Source organism: Haliaeetus albicilla, chromosome 27 (assembly GCF_947461875.1).
Source record: "Haliaeetus albicilla chromosome 27, bHalAlb1.1, whole genome shotgun sequence".
In the NCBI taxonomy this organism is placed as follows: domain Eukaryota; kingdom Metazoa; phylum Chordata; class Aves; order Accipitriformes; family Accipitridae; genus Haliaeetus; species Haliaeetus albicilla.
In genome coordinates, this window is record NC_091509.1 from 2,128,457 (window position 1) to 2,146,052 (window position 17,596).

Genomic DNA, 17,596 nt, shown 5'->3' on the forward strand with positions numbered 1-17,596 from the left:
GCTTGATAATTTAGCTTAACAGAAAATGAAGAGACTGCTATAGCGGACTTGTTGCAGCGATTAAACTTTGTTACTAGGCTCTTCTAGCTGACAAAGCTAAAATGGAGTGAGGGTTTGATGTAAAGTAGATAAAGCATTCCTACTAGAAACCAGCTATGGACTTTAAAACAAGGTTATTGCTGGAACACTTTTCTCAGAGGTCTGTTGAATTCCCCATCACTGACAACATTTTAATCAAGAAAAGTCTTTCTCACCATTTACGCTCTAGTTCAAATGACAATTAACAAAGCCCTGTTAATACAGAAGTGCACCAGAGCTGCTGTAATAGTTTTGTTACAAGAAGCAAGTAAATGAGCCCCATCAGAGCAAGCTCTGTTGCTTCCTCTTCCAGCATCATGCTAGAGCTCTTCAAGGCACAGAGCGGATGCAGTCCAGACCTACTTAACTCAGTGACAGGGACCTTTTCTCAGGTCATCGGACAGTGACCCTCACCCCAGCCTCTGCCTGAAGCTCTTTACAAGCTCCAGCCCCTTCTCAGTGCCTAAGTGGGAGCAGCAGCCTGTGGGGTGGGAAGAGAGAGGGCAGGAGGAAAGGCAGCCTCAGACTCTGTTCATGGAGAGCTGAACTAGCAGAACGTGTTGGTTCTGGTGCAGGAGCTGTGATGTTACCCCTGGTGATCTATGACCTGGGTGCCCACAGTAGTCCCTGAAACAGCCACTAGTGGCTTGTGTTGGTGCCTGTTGTGGGAGTTCCCATAGCACTGGCTGCCCAGGCTGGCCCCCAGGTTTGGAGAGTGGCTTTGCCCCAGCACAGGCTGGTACTGAAATAACTCAGTGGATTTTAATTCCTGCTGGTTTTGCCCACCTGCCTGTGTGCAGATTCCACATTTGCAATAAAATCAGCTCTTACTGATTTTGTTTTTTTGTTTCTTTTATCCTGTTTTAAGTTAAATCAAGGGAGATGTGTTTATTCTAAACCAGTGTTAAAATACTAAAGGATGGAAATAGAAAGTGCTATTTTATGTGTTCAGTGCCCAGCCCTGACATCTCTCAGATGATAAAACAGGCAAATCCTGGAGAGCAGTTCACTCCCCATTGTGCTCTTCCCAGTGTTTTGATGTCTGGTGGGTGAATTCCCCAAGCACTGGTTGGTAGTACAGGTATTAAAAAAGGTGCAAGGGCAACTGCCTGAGCCCTGCCCACTGTTACTCTCTCCAATGTTAGCTCACGTACAACTGTGTTTCCTGCTGACAGGCGAACCTCTCTAGGACCGTGAGCTCTCCGAACAGCAGGGCTCTGCTTGGCTCTCGGGGAACACAGGCCACCTCTAGCTGAAAAGAAAAAAAAGGGATGTGCTCTTAACTGCATTTGTCTGACCCAAATTAAATAGCAATAAATACAAGGCAGCTTAGGCTAGTGGTTTGAATGGGTCCTGGAGGGAGTCCGGCACTGACCCTAAGCCAGAAAGCAGGCTTAAACCTATGTTGTGATTTCTCCTTTGCTGTCTTCATGTGAGTTGGAGAAGGAACAATCCTGTCTTTTCTGAGCATATCCCCACCCACTGAAACAAATCCCACATGTCTCCGAGCACCTGAAACCTGGCAAAACTCAGGGTAAGCTCAGTAAGGCAGGGACCGTCTCTCCATCTCATATATCGCTGCGTTCAGAGTGCTGTTACAGGACAACAAAGAGAATTTGTTCTTTGTTCGGAAACACAGGAGAGCTCCGGTGCACATGCTCAGGAAATAAGAGCTCAGACAATATCCTCTGAAAATGTGGTAGGGAGTCAGAACTGAGTAGACCAATTCTCAATTAATCTTGTTTGGGAGAAACAGGAGGGTAGATTAATTAATTTAATGATGTTTGTATTTTGTTTTCTAAAAAAAAAAAAGCATCCATGCTGTCTCTGGGCAAATGTAAATGAGTACAGAATGATACCAAGCAGCAGATGCTGTTCCCAGACAAATCAGATCAGTGGCTGTAGTGGAGATCACAGCAGTGAATTGATCAAAGGGCAGTAGACATACAGTCTGACAGTGTTACAGGACATCCCTGTAGGATCATCAGTGTGGGGTTTCCCGGGGGGGGGGGGGGGGGGTCGTATGGGGGGGCAGTGCAGGGATTGGAACTGGTATGAGGGACACATCTTGTTGCTTTTTCACTAGTTGCCAAAGGAACAGAGATGGGGCTTGTGCCCTGCACGTTCATGGTACTTGCATAACACTGGTAGCTCTTTGTTTTGATCTCTGTGTGATGGTTTATTTAGGAAAACACCTGGCTCAAGTCAGGATTTCCTTCCTGGAGGAGTGGTGAGGGCTCTGTGTTGCTTGCAGGTGGGCATGGGAGGGTGAGATGTCCTGTGCTGGGAAAAGCCGGTGTGTCCTGGGCAGCTCATAGGAGGAGTGCGGACAGTCTCAGGCCATGTGGGTAAGCTGGAAGGAGATCCCAGGCAGGAGGCACCCCAGAGACCGTGGTGGGGGACTCCCAAGGAGGTGGGGAGCAGTGTGGGAATCCCAGGTCACTCCAGGGGAGGGAGGAGCAAAGCATGCAAAGAAGATACAGAGTCTCATTTCGCACACTCCCTCCATTTATTTTCTCTAATCCTAAACCTCCCTGTGCTACAAGTTTCCAATGCTGTTGTGAGCCAGTCTCCCTCTCCCAGGGTGAACACAGTCAATAGTGATGTTCACTTCACTCACCTGTTAAACAGCATCATGGCCACCTTGTCTGACCCCGGCCATCATCACCCAGGCTGTGCAGAGGGAGGAGGGAGGGTGCAGCAAAGGGGGTTTGCAGCTGATAGTGGAGGTGCCCATAGGAAAGCTATGAAGGAAAGGATGTTTTTTTATTCTTTGCTTCATTTTCAAGCGTGAGGTCCAAGAGCTGGGCTTGCAGGACTAACGACAGCCTGCCTGTGTCTGGTGGGGGACAGGGAGGGGAAAAAAGGTGTTCCAAGGATAGTCCTTAAAGCTCTCAGGAGCATTCTTGGTGATCAGAACGTGCAGGTACTGCCAAAGGGTGGCTGCAGCTCAGGGGGCTTCTACTGTGTGTTTGGGGTGGTCAGACAGCAGCACCCCAGTGTACCAGGACACGCTCCTGCCAAGGGGAGCCTATATGTGTCTGTGTGGGTGGGACATCTCAGAGCACACAGCAGCTGGGGCCAGAGGCAGAGGGAGACGTGAACATTCATGGGTTTACGCAGCGTGGGGGCGGATACACAGCAGAAAGACAGCTGGCCAGAGATGCAGGCTTTAGCGTGTCCTTCCTTAAAAAAAATACTTGCTAACCTACCAGCCACAGGGGTGTCTGCAGGTGTTGTAACCCCACAGGAATTTACGTTGCAAGTTTGTGTAACATTGTAGTGGATATAGCAGCAAGTGCTATAAAGCACATGCACACCTGCACCAGTGGGGATGTCAGGGTAAACACTGACAGATTGACCTTCTGTCCACTTTTTGATTGAAAATGTTGTGAAAACTGGCATGTGCTGGGCAGAGGCGCCAGCCAAGCTGCAGCCTGCAGCAGTCCTCTCCCTCCAGTGCTTCCGCTGGGTTGCAGAGCCAGGTCCCTGTGACTGTGACCCCTCTGTCCCTCTCATGCCCCACCATGGCTCTTCTGGCATCTTTTCATAGAATCACGGAAGGGTTTGGGTTGGAAGGGACCTTCAAAGATCATCCACTCAAACCCCTCTGCCATGGGCAGGAACATCCTTCACTAGATGAGGTTGCTCAAAGTCTTGTCCAACCTGACCTTGAACACTTCCAGGGATGGAGTGTCCATAGCTTCTCTGGGAAACCTGTTCCAGTGTCTCACCACCCTCATTGTAAAATTTCTTCCTGATGCCCAACCCAAACTCCACCCTCTTTCAGTTTAAAACCCTTGCCCCTTGTCCTTTCATGACAGACTCTGGTAAAAAGTCTTTCTCCAGCTTTCTTATAAACCCCCCTTATATATTGAAAGGCTGCAGTACGGTCTCCCGAGAGCCTTCTCTTCTCCAGGCTCAACAACCCCAACTCTCTCAGCCTCTCTGCATAGCAGAGCTTTTCATGTGCTCGGAACATTTCGGTGGCCTCCTCTAGGCCTGCTCTCACAGGCCCATGTCTGTTTTGTGCTGGGGACCCCAGAGCTGAACACAGTGCTCCAGGGGAGTCTCGGGAGAGTGGAGCAGAGGGAGACAATCACCTCACTTGACCTGCTGGCCACGCTGCTGGTGATGCAGTCCAGGAGACGCTTGGATTTCTGGGCCGCGAGCACACATTGTCTACTTGTATCCCATTTGTCACCCACCAGTACCCCCAGTCCTTCTCCACAGGGCTGCTCTCAATCCATTCATCCTGCAGACTGTATTGACATTGGCAATTGCTGCCACCCAGGTGCAGGACCTTGCACTTGGCCTTGTTGAACCTCAGGAGGTTCACATGAGCCCACTCCTCCAGCCGGTCAAGGTCCCCGATGTTTCCCCCCACAATATCTGCCCTTGCCACCCTCCTATGCACCATGCAGTGAGGGTCTCCCTGTGCTCCTCTTCTCCATTCCCCAACTGCATCTCCAGCCTCCTGCTTTCTCAGAGCCCCTCCCCACCACCACTGTCCTCCCACACAGCATCCCAGGCTGTGCCCAGCTCCAAAGTAGCAGCAGAACAAGCAGCTTTTGCGATTTCCAGCCACTCATGTGATGATGGGTAGTGATGGGAGAGCCAGTGGGCCAAGCATGGCTGGTAACTGAGCCTTTCCCTAGTAGCAGACACCAATGAAGGTCTTTCTCTGTTGATTTTCATGCAAATGGTGGAAGAGTAGCATGTCAGTAGCATGTTGATTTTCATGCAAATGGTGGAAGAGTAGCATCCACCTGGCCATTGGATCTGGTTGAAACCACTCAACAGCTTCCAGAAGCCTGGGGTAATTGAATGAGTAGATGGGCAGTGTGGGGGAAAAAGGCTGAAAAAGGGAAAAGGAGACAGTCGTCAGGACTATGTAATGTGGAGAATGTGCAGGTAGTGGGATGTGCACCACAGCTGGTGTCACCACGGCTTGGGGAAGGCCAGGAGTGCTGGGACCAACTGCTGGCACTTCTGGGCTATGCAGGCTTCCCACCCTCAGCTCCTCATTGACAGGCACAAGAGGAGCGGTAGAAATAACTGCCACCCTGGGAAGTTTAGGAAATAATTGTAATCCTCAGGTTTCCATCACAAATGCACTCAAAAGTTAAAGCCAGTAGTGGTACTCACTTTGCCAGATGAGGTTCCACATGTTCTGCAGTGAATCAAAAGAGGTGCAACAGTCTTTGGACTAAAATTACAGCTTCTTCTGGCTGGTTTGCATTTGTCTGCCTGTTCAGATGCTTGAGTATTGAGTGATTCCTCCACAGCTCCTGCAGCATGCAAAGCATGAAGCTGCTCTCAGTTGCCACCCCAGGGCCTCGGGAAGGTGTGAGTGGAGCCCAGTAGCCTGAAAAATCACAGCTCCCTCTGGAAATCCCTTTGAGGTCATTGCTTTGCAGGAACAGCTGTAATCTAAGTGACGCAGCGCTCTCCTAAGATAGAGAGCCGCTGTGCTTTAATGTGGGCTGTGGACCTCTGAGTGAAGTAGGAGTTGTGCTAGTAAAGGGGCTCTGCTGTGAAGGGAGGGTTTTCCCCCACCAAAGCCTCTGGGGCTGCAGAGCTCAAATCACTAGCTTGTGCCAGGTCCTGGGGAGTCTGGGAAAGAAGTTGCCTTTTTGGGGAGTATTTAAGGTGATTGTTCATGCCTGATGATGCAGCCCATGCCAGCCCTCAGCCTGTTTGTGTGTCTTTTGCTCAGCAAACACCTTGGAGGAAACCATGGAAGCCCAGCAAGGGTCAGACAGTTGTATCTGCCAGGTTTAGGGGTGCCCTGGTGGGTCTTGAAACAGGAAAGGTTGAAGACCACACAGAAGCTCATGGCTTTAGATGGGACTGTGGTTTCCCATCAAACAGCGCAGCTTTAAAGCACTACAAAGCTGCTTAGAGCCCAGCTTTGCTCTGAGCATGGGCTACAGCTCCATGGTGCAATTTTGGAGTGGATTTGGGGCGCTGCGACAGGCAGGAGCTGTGTTGACACTGGGAGCAGGTGTTGTCCCTGGGTAACAGCTTTCCTTTCCCCCCTTCCTGTGGAGCTGAGCCAATCCTGAGACTGAAAGCTGAAGGTTTTGTAGTGATGTCTCCTTGTCCCACCCTACTTCCCCTTCCTTAGCTAAGAGACCACAGAGCTGGTCCCCCATGCTGTGCACGATGCCAGTGAGCACTCCTGTTCGCAGTGTTCACCCTTTTGTCTATTAACAGCCCACGTCTCAGCAGATTCAGTATGCAGGCTTCTTTCTAGATCATGTAGCCCTCTTCAGTGGAATGTTTCCTTCCCTCATTGATCATCCTGGGCCAATAATCCCTTTATGTGCATTTGTCACGGCCTTTGAAGTCTGAGCCAGCTGGATCCTGCCAGGTGGGACAGAATCTGGAGAGTCTTTTATGGAGAAAGGGAAATATCCTAGTGATGGGACACATTTCTTATTCTGGAAAGCCCCCAGAATATCAGGAGTTTCATCATCACAGCATTATGTATAGAAATGCTATTTTAGGTAATTTAGCAGGTGCTATGTGTATTAGTTTAATTTTTCTGTCTCCATCTGCTTCCTGCACAGCTGAGCACATGCCATGGCTGGCTGCAGAGGCACAAGGATCTGACAAATAGGCACAAAAACCCTTCCAAAGAATTTCTCAAAATATCCTTCCTGGCATGTTTGGGGCAGCAGGATGGGCTGGGTGAAATAATAATGGTCTCAGCTCCGGCTCATCCAGGAGGGCTGGAAGAGTCCCCAGGAGAGGAGACTGCCCCTGGTCCCCATTTTAGAGACATCATGGCCTTTTCTTCTGCCTCTGCTTGGCAGAGCAGCATCCCAGCAGTTCCATGGGCTGGATGTAATGACTCGCCGGTGCTTTGGGAGGCTGCAAATCTTCCCCCTGCTTGCCTGCTAACATTTTTCAATCCCATCTTTGCAAAGTCATGATCGTAAAGCTGGGCCTCATCCAGGTCCTCTCCTGCCCTTGTAATTGCATTACAGAAGCAGCAGGGAACGTGGGGAGCTGGGGGAGTGTGGGGGAAGGGCCAGCAGCATCCTCTGTTAAGGAAGGGAGAAAGGCAGGAAATAGTGGCAATTTTGGAGCTGGTGCCATTTTTTCAGAGGCTGGGGGAGGTGGGAGGGTGGTGGGCTGGGGCTGTGGGAGGCTGGCATGGATGCTAGGACAGAGGGATGCTGACCCTGGGTCTGTATCCCCAGCCGTGGGTCTGTGTCCCCAGCACACCTTGAGTGCGGTGGAGACTCAGCACTGGCAGGGATGAATTCATTCCCTCTTGCTTGTCGCTTTGCCAGCCAAGAAACGGCGCAGGCGGAGGTTTTACTTCTGCTGCTGCCTCCAGCTGGAGCTGTGTGTGGGAGGTGGCAGGGGGTGGGGAGGGCTTGGAGGAAGCTGGGAGAGAGGAAAGAGCAGTGCAGGGGGAGTTGGGGGGGGGAGGCAGCCTGAGGGGGACCAGGGGATGCCCAGGAATGGGACTGGGGGAATGGGCTTGAAGATACCCCCCTGGCCCTGGGAGCTGGGTGCGTAGGGGAGGGCAGAGTGCTACCCCAGACAAGCTGCCAGTGCAGGTGATGGGAGCGTGGGAGCAGCAGCCAGAGCTGTGGAGCAAACAGGAGTGAAAGGGGAAGAGGCTGAGAGGAGAAACAAACCCCAGCCACATCCTCCTCCCTAGAGCGGGGAAGCCTGGGAGCAGCCGGTGCTGTGGGGTGGAAGCAGTGCTGGCCACTGCCATAGGAGCCAGAAAGCCCCAAATGAGAGAGTAGGGAGGATGCTGAGAGTGTCTTGGGGAAATCCCCAGGGCAAGTGCTGCCAGGAGCCCTGCCAAGCACTGCAGGGTCCCGGGGTCTCATCCACAGGGTGCTGGGCTGTCCTCTCCAGCCCCTAGGATTCTGACAGCACTGGTCTGGCATGAATAAACTTTTCCAGTTTGTTGTGGTGCTGCTATGGCTTGTGTTTCCAGCTGCAGAGCGAGGAAAACAATTTTTCAGGAATACACCAAGCAGTTGTGCAAATCAATGTTTGCAAGGCCTGTGGCTGCCATAGTGACGAGCTCCATAGCAACCCCACAAGGAAATGAATAATTCTGTGCTCAAGTGGAAGTTAAAAAGGGTTGTGGTGGTCTGGAGTGCCACAAAATAGCCAGTCAGCAGAGCACCCAGGTCCACCCTGTACTGCTCCGGTAGATGCTTGTAGGGAGTCCTCGGTAATGGGGGCAGCCTTGCGATGCAGCATGTGGTGGGGCTGTGTCAAGGCTGCAGGGCAAGCCTTTCATTTCATCATTCCTCAATTTCCATGTAGGCAGTTTTAGTGAAGGCATTTGCAGGTCATGCACTGGCTGTACTGCCTCTGCTGTCCCGTGCTCTGTGTTCACCATGTCCTGAGCCCCCTAAGATGCTGCATCCCTGAGTTTGTTTCAAACATGGGTTTGTTTCCTTCCCTCCAGTTCTAGCTGTGCTGGAAACGTTCCTGAAAATGAAAGCCAGCTCTTTTTTTGAGCTTTGAAGTGTGGAGTAGAATTGAAGAGAGAGAAAAAAATCTATCCTATGGGGGATGGGTTTTTAGAGAAAAACCTATTGAGTCAATGGCATAAACAGCGAGTCCTTGGAGTCATTTCCATAGGAACCAGCCCCTCTGTTCCGGGCAGCCTCCCTGCAGCAGCACCCAAGGCTGCCGCTGAGTGGGGAGCAGGGCTGCAAGGGGGGACTCTGAGGTCTGCCCGCCCCAGGCAGAGGGAGCAGGGCAGGGCAGGCTGCTCGCTATTGAATCAGTGATTCACAGCTCTGATTCACAACTCCATCCTATAGCTGTGGAAAACGGCCAGATCTGGTCATCAGCTGTGTGCCTTTTTCCAATGCAGGAAGTTATTTTTGAGCATTTTTAGATTACAGCACTTGTTTTTTTTCTGTGCCTCTGAATTCTGGATGATTGCACTGCAAGTAATTGAGGCACTTGAATTTCCTGCTTTGAGAAGTGAGCTCAATACCATTTTTGCAGCTCTAAGCCATTTCTAGAATAGCTTTTCTGTGTGGCATCATGGGAAGCAGGCACACAGCTTTGGGGCTGTTTGTGCAAAATTTGGGAACACTGGGTGCAGTAAGTTTGCAGAAAAGGACTTGGGGACCATCAGGTAGAACATGAGTCACCAGTGCACCCTTGCTGTGATGGAGACTGACTGGGTTTTACTAGTAAGATTGTAGCCAGCAGGTCAAAAGAAGAGATAGTTGCCCTCAATTCCTCTCTTAATGGGACCACACCTGGAGCACTGTGCCCAGTTTTGGGCTCCTCACTGCGACAAAGACATGGCCATATGGGAGCCACCAAAATGATCAGCGGTCTGGAGCCCAAGGCAGGGGAGGAGAGGCTGAGAGTGCTCCTTCAGCTTGGAGGCATGAGAGCTAGGAGAAGGGTCTCATTGCTGTCTTCAGAGGTGCACAGTGAAAGGATGAGGGGTAACGGGCAGATGTTGCAACAAGACAAATTTGGAGTAGATGTTAGGAAATGTTTTTCACCCCAGGGTGGTCAAACACTGGAACAGGAGGCCGGAGAGGAAGATCCATCTCATACTTAAAATGTGGCTGGTCAGGCCCTGAGCATCTAATATCAAGTTGGGTCCAGCTGAAAGCTTGGCCCTGCTTTGAGTGGGGTGTTGGGGCAGAGACCTTCCCACCTTCATTAGACTGGGTGCTTCATGTCCCTCTCCAGCTGAATCAGTCTATGATTTTGTGATCCCAGAAGGCATTAAGGGGATGTAGGACTTTGGCTGTCCCCCTGACACTGGGGTACAGCCATAATGCAGGGGCTGGTGAAGCCCACCATGTGAGTTCATGTGTGTTCACTCCCTCTCTAAGACTAGAAGAAAGGAAAAGGGTCTGAAAGGCTGCCCATCTCCCCTTCCTTCAGGGATGAACCTCCCTTTGCTCTCTGGTGTTGTATGGCCACCCCTCCCTGAGGGCATACAGCTCCAGAACAAGAGCTCAAAACAACCTAAACAAGATCCACACGTTTCTTGGTACAGCTGTTCCTCTTGTGCCATGCACCGGACAGGCTGAACTGTGTCGCACAACCCTCGCCCAGGCTTCAGGGACTAACCACCATCCTTCTTCCCCCTGCTTTCCAACCCAGCCCTGGACAAGTCTGGTGCTTTGTGGTGGCCAGCTCTCCTGTCTGTGCCTGCATGCAGCCATGGGGCCAAGGATCATTGGGGTGGAGAGTGAGGACCACCTGGTTAGGGAGTTCAGTGAGGCTGGGGGTCCTGGTCCTACTTCCCAGGTGAATGCCCTGACCACAGAGTGAGCCTTTCCTTCCATGCATTCCCTCTGTCCTAGGGCACAGAGGCACGGCTTTGACAGGAGGCAGGAGGAGCTTCTGTCCAGTGCAACCCATTGCCTGAAGGAGGGGCAGGAGGGGAGGAAAGAGTCTTTCGGGAGGTGGAAAATGTGATGCTGGCACTGCTGCATCGAAGAGGGAGTTGAACATGGGCCTCTGATTTCAAAACAGAGTTCAAACTACCAGAATATTACAATCTAAAAAAAAAAAGAAAAAAAGATTTGGCACTTCCTTGTGCTTTCCCTTTCCCCATCCCTGGATCCCATCACCGTGCTAGGGCAGCCTCTAGAGCCAGAAGCAGTGTCTGGGAGGCACCAGAGTGTTTCTGGGCAGCTTTCCTGCAGCCCTGAAAAACCTGGGAACCTCAGCTGCCAGCCACGGGGGCAGCTGGTGGGGCAGGAGCTGCTGGTGTTAACTGGTGACTGAATGGGTTGTGGTTTGCAATGGTGTTTAGGTTCATAAGTCCTTTATTGGATCTAGCCCGGGGTGCTATTCCCAGCTGTGCTTGTGACATTAACAGGTCACTGCAGCCCCAGGGCTGTCTCCTCCTTGTCCTCGCTGCCTGGACTGCCTGCACGCTGCTTACTGGCATAACACTGAGTGCAGGGTAGCGGTACCCATGTCCAAGGAGTCTCAGCACAACCATCACACAAGCGCTGAAATCAATTTGCGAGGTGGGCAAGCCTTGCTTCTGGCCTTCTTGAAACTGTGCCACCACACACATAGCAGAGGATGGATATAAATAGTTTTCGGGATGCCCTGGGTTGCAGCAGACAGCAGGTATTTCAGAGGCGGTGCTGTTGACAGCGTCGTGCCAGGGCGGTCTCTGCTACATTAGGGATTGTTTGCATCCTTCACAGATAAACTGGTGTAAGAGCAGTGCCCTGCACCCCGCTGGGGCTGGATCAGGCAGGAGGTACAGAAGGGGAAGGGACTGGTGGTCATGTGGTCCTGGCACAGGTCCTGCATGGTTTTGGACAAGTTGCTTAAGACCAGATTTTCTGCAGAGTAACTGGGAGTGTCCATACATGCATCCTTACACTCAGATCTTGTGTTTCAAAGGGAGTTTGCCCATGTATACCCCTCACTTGGTCCATACTAAGCTGTGTGACTGAGCAGGGCCATGTGGGGCCTGATCAGAGCTCATGGGCACTCTTATCCATCCCGTGCATCTGCAGTTTTTCTTCCTGTGTGCAGGACATTTGCACAGGGAGGATAGTGAAAGCTCTTGTGCATTCAGGGCTTCTCTCCTTGCAGAGCTTTGATGCAGCTAGGGCAGCGACCTAGACACGGGAGCTGCCCACACTACATGCCAGATACAACCTTCAAGGATGTGCCTGTGGGTCCATCTCATTTCTGAAATGGCCATATTGAGCCTGTCCTGTGTGTGAAGGCTGCTGTGGGTGCAAACGGCGGGGGGAACTCGGGCAGCAGGATGCTCAGCATGGTGGTGAAGAGCCCATCTGCCACCCAGCACGCAGCGCTGAGTTGGCATGGGCAGTGCCTGCACTGACATTTGCAGCGCGCAGGGTGCTGAGTGCTCAAGCATGGAGCTGTGACAGGAGAGTCCAGAGCTGGGGGAGAGCTCGGCTGTCTGAGCATGTCTGAGCAGGGCTTCAGGGTCTGGCAGCTCCTGGGTGCAAGGGCTGGGTCCACTGTGGTGGAGGAGGAGGCCACCTCCATGCCTTGCAGCCTGGTGGTTTGAACATTTGCCTGGGAAACAGGCTCAGCTCTCTCCAAGGGGGAGGGCTTTCACCCTCCCCCATCTCAATTCTGGAGATCTCCCAGCTGCAAGAGCAGGGCAGCCCTTGTCCCAGGCAAGCCAGCACACAGCAGAGCCTGGCATCCCAGTGGGCAGCAAGAGCTGCAGGTGGTCAGAGCACTCAGCTGGGAGAGGGGAGACCGGCAGTCTGAGTGATGTGGTCACTTAGGGTCAGAGCAGAGGAGGATCGAGGAAGCTGGTGAGATGTTTAGGTCTCTGCTGGAAGCAGTGAAGCTCCGGGGGGTGCTCTGGGAGCACAGCCCTGACCTCTTCGGAGGGGAAGTGCCACCACCAGTGAGCAGTGGCCAAGCACAGCTGGCACCTGGCAAACATGAAAGCGGGTCTTGTTAGACTGCGCACAGACTGCTGATTGTAACCTCGGCCACAAACCCTCCTTAAAGCCTGGTAACATTCCCAGAGGTTTCCCAGGCAGATCTGTGGTGCTCAGCCCCTCCATCGCCCAGTCCCAGGGAACCAAGGTGGGCACCCACCTCCCTTCTCTCCTCTCCATGTTGCTCCACCCTCCCCAGGACTGTTTGCTGCCAGCTCTGCAGAGCCAGCGGCTGCTTTTGGACTTCCTTCAGAGCAGGTTTCATGGCACTGGGCAGCTGGCTGCATGCCACGATCACACTGTGGGGTTTTCTCACTCTCAGTCTCACAAAGGAAGCTGCAGACCAGAGCAGTAGCCTGAAATACTTCAAAAGGGGCATCCACTCACATGGCCTGCAAAAGGAACAGAGGACCTGGTCGTACAAGACTGGATGCAGCTCTGGGACTTTAGGACCAGCATTTTTTTGTGGTGTTATATTGGTGGGAAGGCACCCACAGGGATTTTGAGGTGATGAGGTGCTGGCTGTCTCTGAAGTCAGCCAGAGTTAGGCAGGTGTTGCTGGAAGGACCACTGAGCCCCCAAGTGCTTCTGGTATTGGGAGACTTCTGAAAGTGTGTTGACTCTTAAGTGTTATGTAATAGAAGGATTTAAAGCCTGCAAACTCCTCTCCACCAGTGGACAAGCCGGCAGCCTTGGCTTCTCATGCTCTCTGACAAGCCCACGCCTCCTGACTGAGCTTTAGTAACTTGCTGTTTCTTTTCTTTTCCCATAGCTCCCAGAATGGAGAGGAAGGTGGAGCCTGGCCGAACAACCAGTTTGACACGGAGATGCTCCAAGCCATGATCCTGGCTTCAGCAAACGGTTGGTCTCCATTGTGTGTGGAAAAACTATGGCACTTGCTTTCGTGCGAACTTCTCAGATGCATGCTATTAGATAAGAGGCTGGTGGGATTGATGTTTCTGGATTGACTGAGGTGGCTTCAAAAGTCCTTCTTCAACAGATGCTGGTGGAAAAGCACTGCTGTCTCTCTCCTTGGCCCTGCAGAGGAGAGGGGTCGGGACGGATTCAGACAGAGGAGATACCAGATAGCCATCAGCATCAGGCATGCTGTAAACAGGGGTACCTCTTCCACCCAAACTATATCATCTATGTACCAGACGGAATATTATCTGGCTTGTGACAGGGTTGTGTTACATGAAAGAGCCAGTCTTGAGATGTGTTGTAAGCTACTTGGCTTCAGAAAGTCACAGTAAATGAAATGTCTGCTGTGTTGCAACTTGCTGTAAGGCGAGGAGATAGGAAGCCTGGAAGATTTGCTTGTGGCTAGAGGCTGGACCAGGAATACAGTAAATGCCTGACAGTAGCCGCAACAAGCCTCCTGTCCAGAGATGCCAGTGTGTGCTTTCTGCTCACACCGGGTCCCTCCACCGAGCCGTGGGCTCACCAAGGTTTGCCCCACTGGCTGCTGCTGGCTCTTTGCAGTTGTAGTTGCTGGGGTTTGGGTTATTTTGGGTTGGTTTGTTCTGGTTTATGGCTGTGCTGCGTGGAAGTGGTGGGCAGGGAGGGGTGTTCCCATGCACCCGCGGTCTCCATGGCTTTATGTAAAAGAAGTGCATTTATCACTCTGTGCAGCACTACAGATAAAGAGGCTGGTTTTCATACAGCCTTTATTTATAAATACCGCCAAGTCTTTTCCCCCTTGATTTAAAAATAGAAGCAGCAGCACAGCCATAAAACCCTGTGCAAAATGCTTAGGATGTTTCCTTTGAGCTGTTGGGAGAGAAGGAATCTGGGGGAGGAGGGATGGCTTTAGTGTTGCTTTCTTGGAAAGCTGCTGCAGCTGAACTTTGCTGCTCTGCAGACACCAGGCAGCCTGGAGACACAGCTGCCGTGGCCAGGGAAGGGGACGAAGGTCTTGGGCAAGGGAGTTGTTTACACTGAAAGGAAAGAAACAATGCGAAAATGTGTCTCTGCTCTAAAAAACGACCATGGAAAAATAGCCTCCGGCCTTGCACGTGGTTATCATCAGCCAGTGCCTCCAGATCCGGTTTCCTTGCTCGCAAATAAAGCTGTTTTTCTGACTGCTGCTCCAGCAGTCCCCAAGACCAGAGAGATGAGCAGGTCCCTTCCAGGTTAAGCACCAACTTCCACATAGCCCCGGGCCCTATTGCAGCAAATCTCCCCCAATCCACAAGTCTCAAACAGTCCTAACCTCTCCCACGGCTTCAGTGCATCCAGGGGGTTAATTTAAATCAGATCCATCTGCTAGATAAGGGTTTTCCCTGGTGCAGCCCCAGGGAGAGGATGGCTCCATGCTCTCCATCCTTCTCTTGCCCCCACCGGTCCCTTGCTTGGATGGATGGATGGATGGATGGATGGAGACATAGCATAAGCTTTTTCCACCAGCACTGTGTTTTCATGTCTCCCCTACTCTCTGTCCTCCCTGCCCCCCCCCCCCCCCTTTTCTGCTCTCATTCATTAATAGTGTTGATTGGAGCAGGCTTTGATTAGGGGCAGTGCTAATTGCCCATTAAGCTTTGTGCTGCCCATCCTTGGGTAATGTTTCCTGGCTATTTAAATGATCCTTATCTCTTACTGTCACCTGCTGGTCTCTGTCTGAGCTCTAGGCTGGCAGGTGGGACACAGTGACACAGATGATGGCACTGTGTGCTCTTTGCCTACCCGCTCCTCCCAAGTGTGAGCTGGTCCCGCACAGAGCAGTTGATGCTGACTTCCACCGCACTACATCAAGCCCATGCTCAAGTCTGTGCCGAGCAGAGACTGCCTGGGAGGCAGAAGTTCCTTTGATCCTGCTCTGCTCCAAGAGCATCTGGAAGGGGCTGGTGATGCTCTGCTCCATGAGCATCTGGAAGGGGCTGGCGATGCTCTGCCTGCATCCTTACCCTGTGCCAGGGATTATCCTTCGCTTTAGCAAGAGGCAGAACTGGCCCTGCCATGCCAAGCCTGCACGATCCACTTGCTCTGAGGATTAAATCACTTACTTACCCAATGGTTAAATCACCCTCCCAAGCCAGTGTGCCTGGGGAGCTGGCTTCCCCCAGGGCTGTGACCCTGGTGTGGGGCTTCTGTCTCCCTTCCTCTGGATCTTCCCCCCTTGCAGCTGGAAACAATATGACAAGCCAGTGTTTTGAGCCATCTGAAGGGACAGAGGCAGCTGCTACGACAGACCAAGGAGCACCGATGCTCCAGGATACCAGACACTAAAGGGCAGACATTCTGTCCTTAAAATACTCTGGCTTCCAGTGAGAATTTATAGGGGTGCCATGAGATGGTGGAAGAGCAGATGGAAAGGCAGCCCGAGGAGGTCCTTCTCCCCAGCTCCACTGCCTGCAGGCAGGGGCAGATGCGCTATATTGGGTTCTCCTGAAAGTCCCACCAGCAGCTGCAGGAGCATGTGCTCCAGTGCTGCCTCTAGTTTGCCTCTCCTCCCCTTTGCTTATGAGGGCGATGGAGCCACTAACTGGTTATTTTTGCCAAAGCCCAAATTCTTGTTTTCCTCCTCAGGATCGTTTGGGATAATGTCTGAGTTCTGGTAAAGGCTGAACATAACCTTTCCAGCAACAAGAGCTGAAGTGCCCTGCTTGGCAAGAGCAGCTCTGTGCCCATTTATAAACCTCTATTGTTCCTGTTCTCTCTTCTTTTCAGCCTTAATGTCAATGTTACCTAGAAACAGCCCTTTGCTCTTACCCTGGACCAACAGGCAGGCTGGGAACTTCACGGGTGGCTTTTTCTCCCCCATGAAAGCTGTGCTGTGACTGCAAACTAGTTCACAGGGACCAGTTGTCCTGGATGCCGCTGGGATCCCACAGCCTCCTCACTGCCCTGGTGCAGCTGGGATGGTCCAGTAGGGAAGCACGGCAGCAGTACCCAGTGGTGAAGGCACAGGAGAAGGTGCCCAAGACCCCAGTCAGGCTGTATCCAGCTGGAGGAGCCCAGAAAAAAAAATCTGCCCCACTGCCAGAGGTCATAGTCCACATGCGAGCTGGCCCCTGGCTGCAGCCTGGCCTGACAGCACATCTCCAGCCATCCTGTCCCTGTTCATAACACCCTGATGGGTATGGGGTTGAGTTGGTTGTTAATGAAACAAGTTGCTGATGAGGTGGGCTGAGGATTAGCGATAAATGTCACTAACTGTATATGCACATCTCCTTCAGCCCTTCTCCAGACCAAGGTCCTCAAAGCCCCGCCAGGTCTGGGACCCATTTAATGGGGACTGTAGAAAAATTCTCCTGCCACTGAATGCTTCCACAGCAGAAAGCAAAATGGCATTTCCCCACAGTGGTTTGCTGTGTTTCTACACCCTCCTGCGTGTCCCCCAGCCTTCCTGCACAATATCCCGCCTGTTTTCGGACTCAATGTGTATTTTCCTCTGCCTGCTCCAGCAGAGCAGCTGTAACTTTTCAAACTGCAGTTGCTTAATACTTCCGACCCCTGCAAGGGAATGTGTACACAGCAATATTTCAGGGGGGCTGGTGGGATGTGGCCCAGCTTTTTGTGTAGCTTTCTGGCTGGCTTAGCCACCTCCATCTGCTCAGGGGAAAGCAAAGGCAACACGGAGGAGTGTACAGATCTGGTCTGGAGCAAGGAGAAAAAAAGGAAGGGACCAGCCCACATTCTCTGCTCGTTGTTTTTCTTTATTCCCTCAGTCTCTCTGCCTGTGAGAGGAGGGAGCAGTAGCCCCGACGCTCCCTTGGGCCCTTCAGGTGTCCTTGGTGGGTTTCTCCAGCCTCCCAGGAGAGCGTGACCATAGCCACATGCACGAAGCAGTTAAAAGGCTGAAATGGCATCCACAGTATCCAATGCAAAGGCAGGGGTTTAGCAAATCATTTCTGAGCAGGGCTGTGCAAGGATCCCATGGTGGGCTGTGCATGGGCAGTCACGCTGGAGTGAGTTCCCACAGCGGCTCATGGCAACAGCATTGCTTGTGCTCTGCCATCCCCGCCGTGCTCATTTCTCCCCTTGCCTCTGTGCATCCCCTCTGTCTCCATCTGGTCTCTATCTTCCAGCAGTGTCCCAGCATTGCGCGGGGGCCGTGTGCATTTTCCCACCCCTGCGCTTGCTCTCTCTTT

At 52.2% G+C, this 17,596-nt stretch overlaps 1 protein-coding gene across 12 annotated transcripts in view; it reads left to right on the forward strand.

Moving 5' to 3' along the window:
- LOC104323151 (protocadherin gamma-C5-like) overlaps positions 1–17,596 on the forward strand; it is a 181,597-nt gene that overhangs the window by 160,823 nt on the left and 3,178 nt on the right. For all 12 annotated transcript variants that reach the window (XM_069772732.1, XM_069772727.1, XM_069772733.1 and 9 more), the window contains exon 3: positions 13,279–13,367. In XM_069772732.1, the coding sequence (XP_069628833.1) occupies positions 13,279–13,367 (89 nt within the window). The remainder of the gene's footprint in view (positions 1–13,278; positions 13,368–17,596) is intronic.